The sequence below is a fragment of the Anarrhichthys ocellatus genome, unplaced genomic scaffold (genome assembly GCF_004355925.1).
Source record: "Anarrhichthys ocellatus isolate YVR2014 unplaced genomic scaffold, GSC_Weel_1.0 scaffold27, whole genome shotgun sequence".
In the NCBI taxonomy this organism is placed as follows: domain Eukaryota; kingdom Metazoa; phylum Chordata; class Actinopteri; order Perciformes; family Anarhichadidae; genus Anarrhichthys; species Anarrhichthys ocellatus.
In genome coordinates, this window is record NW_022280057.1 from 4,245,864 (window position 1) to 4,258,764 (window position 12,901).

The 12,901-nt window shown below is 41.4% G+C and overlaps 1 protein-coding gene across 3 annotated transcripts in view; it reads right to left on the reverse strand.

The window, feature by feature from the left end:
• Window positions 1-12,901, reverse strand: part of mid2 (midline 2) — a 132,332-nt gene that overhangs the window by 18,212 nt on the left and 101,219 nt on the right. For all 3 annotated transcript variants that reach the window (XM_031862711.1, XM_031862709.1, XM_031862710.1), the window contains 4 exons: window positions 10,834-10,941; window positions 6,785-6,933; window positions 5,642-5,769; window positions 5,231-5,374 (listed from right to left, as the gene is read on the reverse strand). In XM_031862711.1, the coding sequence (XP_031718571.1) occupies window positions 5,231-5,374; window positions 5,642-5,769; window positions 6,785-6,933; window positions 10,834-10,941 (529 nt within the window). The remainder of the gene's footprint in view (window positions 1-5,230; window positions 5,375-5,641; window positions 5,770-6,784; window positions 6,934-10,833; window positions 10,942-12,901) is intronic.

Below are 12,901 nucleotides of genomic sequence, written 5' to 3' on the forward strand. Positions count from 1 at the left end.
ACACAAGGTGAGAGGGCTTCATCTGGGATGGCAGGGTTGAGGCGGAGGGAAATTTGACAGTTGCTTAAAGTACTGCACCTGTGCTTCTAGTCGATGTGTGAAAAAAAAAAAAATAAGCTGAAATAAGCTGCAGACTCTAATGGCATTGTCATAGAGGACGGGTGAATAGAACAGGGCCTCTTAACCTCGTTAACAGCACAAATGATGACATTTATGAATTATTAATTACACTGACAGCTGTGAGCTTCACTAACATTATGAGAAATAGTGGCATGATGTGACAGAAGACCAGACAGAAATGATGTTCTTTATGCAAATCGTGAGCGCCAGCCTGAACATTTCTTTAATCCACCTGAACAATTCTAAACACATTCAAACAAACCCTCGCCAAAACACACAAAGCATCTTGTCTGTAGCACTACAGCTAAAGATAATGTTTGTGGAGTTGAAGGTAGAATACCAATCTTTTTCATTGTCTCATCTTTCTCCCCCTCCCTGCAGATTTGCTGGGAAATAAGAATCCTGAGATGGAGAGAGCTCTCGGGGCCATGCCTGCCTTGTCCCTTCTGGTGAGGAGGCCTTGTGAATTATTGAACAAGATGGCAACAGCATGCATAAGTAATATCCTAGAGTCTGCTTGTAAATATAAATACTTCACAGGACGCAAATAAGGCCTTTAAAAGTGAGGCGCCGTTAAGAATGAATGAGGGGAGGGGACTGTTAAAGTCAAAGTGAAGGCTGTGTCTTTACATATCTGCCGACTTCCACAAGCTTTTCTCTGGCAAAGAAAACAACGTAGAGGGCTTTCATCTTCCTTTAAGATGAGAGAGAGGGGAGGTTTAGAGCAGCTTCTTTACACCTTGCATTTACACAATCCGTTTTGTATCCAGAGATGGCCAGCAGATTCATCCGCATTCTTATTTCAGCCTGCTCGCACACATACGCATCCACTGTGAAATCCTCACAAAAGAAAACAAGTATGTCGTTCTACTGGGACAGCTGTCCCTTTTTGTAAAAATTGTGCCTCCCACCTGTCATTTTAGCCACTTCCTGTAGAAATGAGGCATGCTACAATGCTATGTGGGCTTTCGAAAAGAGATACAGGGAAAAGACGAGGGAGAAGGACTTCACGCCGCTTTCCATTTTTAAAGCTTTTGATCTCCGTAGCACCTCTCCCTTTTTGCAAAATCAAATTAGGTCAGAACACAGCAATGCTGCTACTGCTACTTGTACCACTGAAAAAGGGCTTTCTGACACTAACCGAGTGGTGCTGCTTCGGAGAGAATTGTGACTTCAAAGTGTGGTGGAGCAGTTACTGAATGTGTCGTAAAAAAAGGAGGAAACGGGGAAATAGATCGGCTTGTGTCTTGCATCCAGATATCAAGTGTGAGTGTGCATGTACAGTATTGTGTGTGTGTGCGTCTGTTTGTGTCTGCGGACGAGAAGGGAACAGAAACACAAAGTATCCTCGGACTGCAGGAGGGTTTGTCGTTGATGATGCAATATAGAGTTAACGGTTACTGTGTGTGTGTGTGTGTGTGTGTATGTGAGCAGCTGTGCATAAATAAAAGCAATATTATGCATCCCCAGCATATCTCTTGGTGCCTTCACATACAGTAGCTTTAAAATGCTCTCTGTTGTTTCACTAGTTTCCCGCAAAGATTGAACCCTCATCAACGTTTCATCAAACTCTGCTAAAACATCGATCCAGCTGATACTCTGAAAGATGCCCTGTCGAGAAACAGAGATTTATACCAAACTCTGGGCTTTCCTAACGCCCACTGCGCTACTGCTCTCACCTGTGATAATCACATTAACACTTCACCGCAGGCAAAGTGCATATGAATACACATGAAAGATGGATGAAACCAGCAGGCAGAGGTATTGCTAGTGTGGTTAACACACAGGCCTGCCGAAAAGAAATCATGAATTGGCAATAGAAACTGGAAAAGAGAGAGGAGGGAACATGGATATTGACTTCTATTGGTCCAGAATCAGCTGAGCGATGCAGGAAAACTGATGCGTATGGAGATAGTGAGGCTATTTGGCTTCTTAATCTTGTTAGTTTATAGGACAATGAGGAGAGGCATTCAAAAGAAACAAAGAGGCTGTAGAGCCAACAATGGTTCTGTGGGTGTAACATGGGAAGACCTTTCACCTGGAGCCATGATGATGATGCTGTTACATCAGTCTGTTGTTTTTCCATGCAAAACAGTGACAGCATTTCCTACATAGTCTAAATATCTAAAATTCATTCAGTAAAGTATTAGGTTAGCGCAACATAAAGACTGTAAGCAGGGGAATAAAGGTAGTTTGCCTCTGTCCAAAGGTAACATAATCCTCCTTCCAGCACCACTAAAGCTCACTAACTAACATGTTTGTTTAGTCCAGACAAAATAAGATGCAGGGCTTATGTGCTGGACTATTTCTTGGCCGGGCGAAGTGACATAACTGTGACTGTGAGCGTATAAACATATTTCCCAAAATGTCAAACGATAAAATGTGCATGCTAAAATGAACCCTTGGATCAATACAAGCATTGGAATAAATCTGTATCAGTCAAATAATCAGCAATTACACTCTGCTTTTCTGTTTTAATGTCTGAGTATGATGTGTCTGAGTGAGTGAGCATGAGGAAGAGAAAAAAAGAAAAACAAATATTGTCCGCGGAGTGGATGTACAGAATAAGTGGAGAGTTGGGGATGTTGTCTGGCAGATAAACAAATGGGTCAACACCACTAGACAGGTAGCAGCTCCACTATTACAGTGCAGACATCTTTACTTGCAGTCATATTTGGCTTTCTAACGCAGCTTACTTTTCTCCATGGTATTTGGTTTTACTTGCTGATTCTATTTTCTGCTGCTGTGCTTGGATGATCCTGCAGAGGCGACCCTCCTCATGGGAGAGGCAAGGCTGAGGATGAGGCCAGGAGAAGAAAAAAAAAAAGAGAGAACGGATGGCGCTCAAGTGGGAGCATTTAGCCACGCAAAGTTTGAGATAAATGCTGTGGTAAAAACTCGAGTGGTGTGCCAGGCTAAATGGGTTTCTCTCTTTCTCAGTTTCTCCTGTGAATCTCGGAGGACTCTGTGGCAGCACACTGCTGAATATCTGAGTCACTCAGTCTATCACAGCTGAAATGTATCCTGATGTTTCAAATTGTTGGGGCACTTGAGTTGCATGGTTAGATGGAGAAATGTCAGGCTACACAGAGAGGAGGAGAGGAGAAGAGACGATGAAAGGATTAAAGTGGAGAGGCACAGGTGTGTGTGCACATTCACGGTTATGTGCATCAATCATATCCTTCTCATCGTAGTAAGTGGTAATTCTCACCTCCCCTGTATAACCATTATCCACTCGGATTCTCACCTGTTCACCCCTTCCTCTCCTCCTCCACGGTGACCTTTCTTTCCCTTCATTTATGTACAGGTGATAGACAATCAGCTTTAATACCGATTAGCTAATGGGGCCAAGAGTTTTGATAAATATGTAATTTGTGTGCAGGAATATTAGAACTTTGAATTAATTTCAAGAGAGTAAGGCCCATGACTACATAGATCATTTGAATGTGCGTCTAAAGTTGGCTTCAATTGCACACAAATATACTGGTATAACATAGAATATGGGGAATAATGGATAACATTTTATAAGTATGATGGAAAACAGGCCAAACTGTATTCAAGCACAACTATTTGTGACCATGGGGGTAGGTTTAACTTTAACCCGTGAATTTAGGACATGTTCTGAGCCTCTCGTTCTGGAGTTATGAGCCAAAACAATAAGGGCCGCATATACAGACACATGGTAGCGATAATGGATCCACATTTCTGTACTGAAGACTCATAACTTGCTCCTAAAAATGACAATGATTGCAGCTTTCTATGGTGCATGTTTAAGTATGCAACAAAGGAAGCATAGACAGACATTTACCATGGCAGTGTTAAATAAGGATTAATGAGGCAAATTAGACAATGTAAGAACACATTTGAGAGAATTCGACTCTACTAGCAGATCCAAAGTACAGTATCCTGAATATAAATCGTGATATCTTTACAAGCCTGAAACAAAGATAAGCTTTGGTACAGGGAGCAATGGACGCGGCCAAAAGAGGGCAGCAGTGATTTTACATTCTCATCTTTTTTTCTGCAGACTTTTCACACCGTTTAAAGAAAAACCAGATACTAAATAGTGAATCTTTTCAAAGCATTCCTTCATGATATGTACTGTACGTCCTATTTTTGGAACAAGAAGTATTGATAACTCAGCTCTATCTCTATAAATACAAGCATGGCAGAGAAAGACTAAAGTTGGACAGAAAATCTAGGTTATGCAACACAGTTTGTATAAAATATGAAAAATATGAAAATAGGACAAGTAATTTGGTGCCCCAGTTTAGTTCTCTATTTAACGGCAGAGAGGTCAGTGTGCACGGCGTGTTTCTTTTAGATTGCATCTGTGTCAGAAGAGGCTCAGAACATGTCCTAAACCTGCTTTCAATGGACAATTACAATTACAGTACATTGATGAACGCTAAAATGTAACATAACTGCACCACAAATAGGAAAGAGTCATAAAGTCAGAAAACTGACTCAGTAATGTCAATTTGAATCTTACAAAAATAAGCTACTGGCCATCCCAAAACCAGTGAAGCTCGAGCACTGAAACCCCCGAGCAAGATTGTGTTTTATTTGTGTTGTGTCCTCTTTCAAAAGTTACACAATCTCACTTTAAAAGCTCTTCAAATTTCCATTTGATAAAACACTATTGATGATTAAAACACTCTTTATGCCGGAGAGATCCATTGATCTCTAGCGTTTGAAGCTACCATGCAGGTATTTTGCTCTAATGATATAGCAGAAGCCTCCATGTTAGAGGCCTCCAAAAGGCAACTGGATTGTATTGTGTTTCTTTGAAAGCTCTAAATAGCCAGTTTGACATTTCAATTAATTACTTCCTTCATACACAACATCAAAAGCAAATCAAATATTTCTGCCAGTTTTCCAATTCTACATCAACTAAAATATTAAGGTATTTAAACACAGGTCAACAGAGTATTTAATCCCGCTTGGCCAACCCTTGATTAAAAAATCTAACAGAAATCCCCTGGCTATTGCTGAAACACAATTGAACATGAACTTCCTCCTTGGCTCAGATAATGAGTGCATGTGATCTGCAGCACGGCTCTGATTTTCTTTGATACCATACTTGTGTGTGTATGTGCACGAGACTCACTGATGAAATTTGTCTGGCCGGTGTAGATGGTGTACTGCAGCTCGTAGGAGGTGACGCTGAACTCGTCCTCGGACGTCCAGTGAACAGTGATGGTGTCATGGGAGGCGGTGCACAGCTCGTCTCTTATGGATGGTGGGTTGGGAGCTACACGATGAGGAAACAACAACATGATTTATAGCAAAGCAATAGTTGTACATCATCATAATAATAATGGTTATAATCTGATTTAATACAGAAGTAATTCTGTCACCTCAAGATTAGTAAAGTTAGGTGCACCGGAGCAGAAACTACAATTTCAAATATAGTAATATAATAAGTAATAAGAGATCTAAATAGTTATAAATATGTTTTAGCTTGCATGCATTCATGTACTGTAGGTGTCCATCGCACCCAAACTGACGCAGCTCTTACCCGTTAGGTAATCTAGTCCCTCCAGAATCTTCTTCTCTCGAGAAAAGTCAAGGGCAAAGTTGTCAAACGCCTCATTCAGGTTGACGTCAGGAATGAGTACCTGGGAGGAGGCTGTCGCCATGGCAACCCTAAAGAGCGGTCAGGACACGGGAGCGAGGAATGGAAATGTCAGGGGAACGACAGAGAGGTGAGGAGGCAGAGGAGGAAAAGCGGGGACGAGCAGGAAACGATGAAAGGTGATGCAGAGGTGAACAAATGTGAGGAGAGAGGTGAAGGAGGCGAGGTGACAAGAGGGGAGAGGTGTCAGACAGTAGCAGTGTGTGAGAAACGATGAGGTGGAAAAAAAGGGAACAAAAATATGGAGGAATAGAATATAAAATAGAAACAATATAGAAATGTGCACAGCATCAAACTGAAGTGTCTGCAACCTGTCTGTGTCTGTTAACCCTGAGATCCATTAATACCAGACACACATTGACACAATGACTCTGTGGTCTGTGCAGCTTTGTGGAAACTTGTGCCTACTTCTGCTTTGAGCCTTTTGTTCCTCAGAGAAGAGAAGCCAGCCGGTCAATAAAGCGCCCAGCCAGGCGCTGGAAAAGAATCCGGGCCAAATAAAAAGATGCTACGCTAGCTACAGATTTTGCACCGAGCTTTGTCTGTGTGAGAGAATAAGTGAGAAAGCTTCCAGCCTGCGGAGGCAGCAGGGGATGAAGGTATTACAGAAGTATGCAGGTGGAAAGAGAAACCACATAGCTGGCCACTTAAAAGATAGATGGTTTTCACCAGAGGCCTGGCATGGATCGCAGGAGCTAATGAGGTTGATATAATGCTTTTTTCACCAGCTGCATTACTTTCCAAGATTGGATTTCATGGAAACAAAAAGGCAAACTCACTGTAGGACTTTGCGATTTGTGTGGCTTACCACTGCATTTATTCATGTGTCTCGTGTCTTTTTTTGACACTTTCTAAGTGCATATGATCAGATCTATCACCAATAACAGTGTAAAAACTGGAAATTTCAATATTACCTCCAAACAACCACCGATGTAATCAAAGTTTACCATCCACTCCATCACTTTTTCTCCCTTTACTGCGTGTGTGTGTGTGCAGACGTGTGTGTCTATACACTAGGTAACCCACCTTTCTGCTACACTTCGGGCAGTCTGGAGGAAGCGGGCGTGGTCGTTCTCCTTCAAGCTCTGTTCGGCTTGTGTGATGAGGGCACTGGAGCGCTCCAGACACTGGCGACAGTTTGCAATCTGCTGAGCCAACTTACGCAGTTTCATCACCTGGAACAAAATCAGAAACACACACCATGTTGCTATGTTACGACACACCTATTATAATCATTTGCTCAGTCTGAGGCCTGGAAGGAGCCTGTTTTGGTGAGCGGACTGTTGGTCTCTATATGAGGCATTCATCATTGTGACACCAATCCATAAATACGTTCTTGTACTTCCAGAAAGTATGATTAAGCTTTTTTGCCAAATTGCTCTAAAATTCTGAAGTCTGAATTTGTAGCAGACCCTGAGATGACACCTACTAGGTGAAACCAACAAGTTACCATACTGCAGGCTATTGCGATTTTTATTACAACACTAAAAAAAAAACACAACGCCTCTGCAGGAATTTTGGATAGATATTGAATGTGTTCGACACTATCTTGTCAGATGAATCTTTAACTTATGTGCAATTAATTTAACACGTAGAAACAGTGAGCACAGGGCATTATAACAGCTTATGAGAGGAACTGATGAAAGGAGGAAAAATGGAGCAAAAAATGTAACACATGCTCCAAATAAACGTCTCATAAATCTGCCTGTTCTATCACCTTTTAACGGCTGTCATGCACTCAATAATAAACCTCTAGATGACCTATAGGAGAACGCTCATAGACATGCAGGGTCATAGACAGGAAAACACAGTGACAAACACCAAGAATGCAGCGGACAGGACAAAGTCCTGCTGGCTCGGTCATAGTTGAAGCAAGGCCAACTATAAGGCCAATTATCTGATATAATGAGTCATAAATGTGTATTTCTGTGAGCAAAATGCTGACGATGAGATCACCAGTCAGGTCAGGGTTCAGACTCTTTATACACAATCATAAGCACACAGGGTTTTGTAATGTTCTGTTCTATGATTATCGAATGAGCATAAGGAAGCCACCGCATGCTCATTTGAGTTAGAGTAATCCATTTATCTTTATTATGGCTCATGTCCTGATTCCTCAAATGAACTTAGTTTTATATAACTCTCCACAGGAAACAACGCAGACTGCTTGTGAGCCTGGAGACTGTCAACGAAAGGTGAGCCGATAATTTAATACCAGCCTCAGCATGGAGAGCCTCTCAGCAATGATGATTAAATAAAAACCCTTGTTGAACTTTATAAATGGCAAACGGTGAGGTAAAGTTGCTTTATTGTCTTAAAAAGTACACTTCTAGTAACAGCTAACAACTTGAATCTCTGAACACTAAAGCTAAACAAAAAAGAGCAGAAACATATAAAATGATGAGTGCCCTTAAAGAATTAGTCATTTATATTATCAGCAACACATTCTTTGTTTGCAGGCCGTGAATTATGCAAACAAAAAACATATTAAAAAAAACACTGGGTGGCATTCGGTTCAGAGCTTGTCATCAAAAGCTCTCAAAGAATCAAAACTGTATATAATGTGCACTTCCTACTGCTGGTGCTGCTCAGAAGCCTCTTAGCTGCCGACTTAATGGATTTTTCAATTGATGTCTTCGCTGCTCTTCCACTAAGTCCGTCCTAATCTCTTGTCCCTAAAAACAACATTTGAGCAGGTTGCTGACCGCACGGAGACGAGAGGCGAGACGGGTTTAATGGATGTGTTATTATTCTGCAACATGTGTTAAAAACAATTTTAGCGATGATTACTCCCTCTCTCTCTCTCAGAGTAATGGACTATACGGCAGGTTCTGTGTGTGTGTGTGTGTGTGTGTGTGTGTGTGAGCGTCTCACCTCCTGTAAAGACACACTCATCTGAAGTTGAAAAATTAATCTCAGCTTAAATGTTGGGACGGTGGAACGTTTTTGAGGACAGAAAAATATATTTTGCAAGCACACAAATTATATTTAGAACGTTATTATTAGCGCTCAATGGATAATGTGAGCTCTGTGCTCACAAAATGTATTTGTGTGAAGCTAACTTTGCTCAGATAAGCAGTAGCAAACTTAAGTTGTTTCCCCCCTGTTTCCGGTCTTTCTAAACTCTACGCTCGTTCTCTACTAAGCTCAGCTAACCATCTGCTGGCTCCAGTATACATTTACTGTGTATGTACTGTATGGATACGTGTAGCAATCATTCTCATCAAACCCTCGACAAGAAGACAAAAAATGTCAAACTATTCCTTTAAAGTAGTTTTCAGGAAAGACATCTTGAATGAAAGCAGGAAGCTGGATGTGAACAGCAGTCAAAGTCACATGCTTTGTAAACCCAACCATCGACCACAACCTCCACCCAAAGAGGATTCTGGTGTCATAACATCGTCACGCTACTTCTGCCATTCCTTTTGAGACGCAGCAGTCGTAATTGGCAGAGCCACAAAAAGGGTCAGTACTGTTTTATTTATTCAAACAAATACCTGCTGTTGTTACACTAATAACATCAGTTTTTGAGAAAACAGACTTGAGTTGTTAATCCTCAAGGCTCAAAAGGAGTTAAAATAGTTTTCCGAATGAGTAGCAGAGAAGGCTGGAGGACAAGCAGAGTCACGTGATAGAGACGCTCTTGCACACACCAGAACATGGGAATGGTGTGTGTGTCTTGTTTGGGCAGGGAGAGATTAGGCATGACTGCCGAGTCTCCTCGGAGAGAAAATAGGAGCACCTTGCACAGCTCTGCTCACCATGATCACGCCGGCATAATCCTGTTATTCTGTTGCAGAGTCACCTCTGAACACTTTCCTTTCCGACACTGTTCTTAACAGAAAAGAAAAATGTTTTTTCGTTTGGGGGAAATGCCTAAAACAACCTACGTTTAGTTGACCTGAGTGGTCTCCTCTCAAGGCAAACATCCCTTTTAACACAGCCGTGATTATTTGAATTACTGAAGGTGTATTTCATATATCTTTCTTGACCCTTAAACAGATTTAAATATGAACACATCATCTGCTGACATCAATCCAGCGCTCCTCTAGTGTTCCATGTGTACTTCCCTCTGTCCTCCGTCTCCTACATATCACTCCTCTACCCTCTACTAGACAGCCTTTTACAGACCCAGACTCTCAAGAGAACAAGCCTTGCTCTTTGTCGGAGGTCACTGCGGACACCCCACACAAACCTACTTCAGTCCTTGTGTTTAGAGTTTGGAAATCTTTCATCTTTCGACAAAGCTCTTTTGCTGTCTCAGAGGATCTTCCACAAGCACTTAAAACCTCACCTCTGGGAGGGTGAGATTTACAGTTTGCCTCTGTCCTGAAACCCTTGGTGCTCAAAGGGCAACAAACCACCCATAACCACACGGGCACGTGTGCAGTCCACACACACACACACACACACACACATCCACACAAACGTACACTAAGTCCTGCAGCAACAGTCTTTGCTGCCACCTCAGATACTTTCCACACACATTAAGGTTGGCTGCCTACGTGTGGAAGAGGCCTATTGCTGCTCTCTTTTTCCTCGCTCATCTTTTCCATCTCTCCTCAAGCGTCCATGTGATGTGTGTTTGGGTAAACAAGCGGGCAACTACAGAGGCAGCCTTTTAAAAATAACATCTTTGAGAGACCTGGATGAATATATTCCTTCACACGGCGCTTCTGCTCTCTTATTCAATCTCTTGTGCAGAAGTTAAAAAAAACAAACTGTTTCTCTGCCAGCGGACTGTGACCCAGAGCTGAGTTTCTTAAATATGTAATTGTCAATTTGGCTGCTTCAAATGGCAGTGAGACGGAACTGTGAACTGACGTACTCTGAATGAAACAAAGTCAATTCAATAAACCCAACATCCTGCTGTTATAAATCTAAAACCGCAATTACATTCATTTACATTTAGTCTTAATGCCCCTTTATGGCTAAAATCAGTGGATGTAGCTTTAACTTACTGAAACCACCCATCGTCATAATTCCAGACGACTTTAAATATTCCTGTAGTAAAATCTCTCTCGAGCCAAAAGCTGAAAAAAAAAAGGTATGAATGCATCCTGAGAATCTTTTACCTTGGATTCTTTGATCTTCACAGCGATGACCTGTTTTCTCTGGCGGATGATCTCCACGAGCTCATCACACTCCTCCAAAAGCTTGGATTCATGCATGGCTGTGTTTACCTAGAGACAGAAGCAAACACATGTGAACATAATGCTTCTCTGTTTGTAGGGAGCTTTGTCAGATTTCTGGATTGGCAGCCATGACTGATCCATATGATCACTTACATGTAGAGAGCATCATTTGTTTTGTCCATGTCACTGTGCATTCTGCACACAAAGCAAAGCTAACAAGATGTGCTCCTGGATTAGAACTAACTTGCTATCTCTCGAGATAAGTGATTTCCAAATCTTTAGTTGTCACTGGAAAGACAATAAATAATTTTACATTACAGAGCAAACACTGATCCAAGGAGCCTTGCAATGCATACAGTAGATACACTGCTTGCTCCACAGTCATCCATCTAGTGGGCATTGAAGGTGACAAGAAATTTCATAAAATAATGTGTCATTCTCTAAAATGTTCTGTTTCTTGCTGCTGAATTTAAATCATGTATTGTCCTTGTATGAAATACTACCATCTTACTATATTCTTTTCTAAAAACATGTTTATTTCACTCATTATGAACAAGAAATATGTTGAGGATTGTTGGAATATTTGACTCTTCATTAAAAAAAGCTCCCGAAAAGGGCCTGTGCAGACACTCGTTAATTCACTTTTGTGTACACCACGCCGATTTAATAGATTCTGTGATTATTTTAGGAGCAAAGTTGCCAAGGCAACTCATCATTAGCTCACCATCTCAGGCTAACACTGTATGAACAGCCAGCAACTTCAACAAACACTGTGTGGGTGCGTGTTATACACTAAGGGTGTCTGCTGAACTGCTACCAACAGTTTTGCCAGTTGTGAAATACAATTATAACTACACCAAATTAGGGGGGGGGCTGTTTCACCAGCAGATTTAATGTTAAGGTCAGCAAACACCAACTTGTGAATTCAAAACCAAATTTCTCTTCTGAATGAGATAAAAACGTATCTCCGCACGTCACACAGACAGAAACCGTATCACTGCTTTGTTTGCTCCAGGAGCTGTACTTTCATCATGATCTCCACATAACTGTACACTATGTTCTTGTAAACTGATGTAAAGTTGCCACAAATTTACACAGACTGCAAGTGCATCTCCTCCACAGTGGTGACAGGAGTCACCATTATTTTGTCTACGGGAGCCACTTCAGAACATTGGAGAAATCACAGACTTACTCCAGAACATACTCTGCAACCCAGCGCGGTGACTGCGGGGCGCTTTCACTCAAACTGGCAGCTTCTGAAGTATCTAGGAGGAGGAATTCCATGAAAAAAATCCAATAGAGGCTCACCATCAACGGTGGCCTTTACAACAGCACTGCTGCTTCATCTGCTTCAATAGTTCTATCGTGTTTATTGCCACAAAAGCACTGGTGAGTGTTTTCTGCAGTGCACTGACTGTCGCATAGAGTACTGCTGAGCTGGCAAACATTATACAGTAGTACAGCCGCGAATGCTTTGTGAGGAGAGACCCTTTCACTGCTCTGCCCGGGTTCGACAATTTTTAAGTTACATTTAAATTAAAGATCACACCAGCAGTGGGACAATAAAGACACACACGTTTGTGCTGAAAGGTTCTGGAAAACAGGCAGAAGATCTAAGAAAGTCTCTTCATTGTGGATTTGGAGGCACTTCTTAATAACTAGCTGTGAGAATGAAGAAAGAGTAAATGGGTCGCAATGACATTGAAGAAGTTTTCTGTAAACTATGAATAAATAAAAGAGTTGACTTCTGCTTTATTGCAACTCTTCTGTAGTTATAGTTTCTCATAGAGGAGTTTTGTTTATATTATTATAAATAGTTTTACCACCTGTGGATTTTGTCTCTATACTTTTTACGGATAAAAACAAGTTAATTCAATTTAGGTCAGTGCATTCTCATATATGTCCAGAGAACGATTCATCTCCTTTTGAACAGTCCCTCATTCTTACATTTCACTGGGTTGTGACTTTCTGTCACGCTGCAGACTATCAAACTACTTACCCAACAACA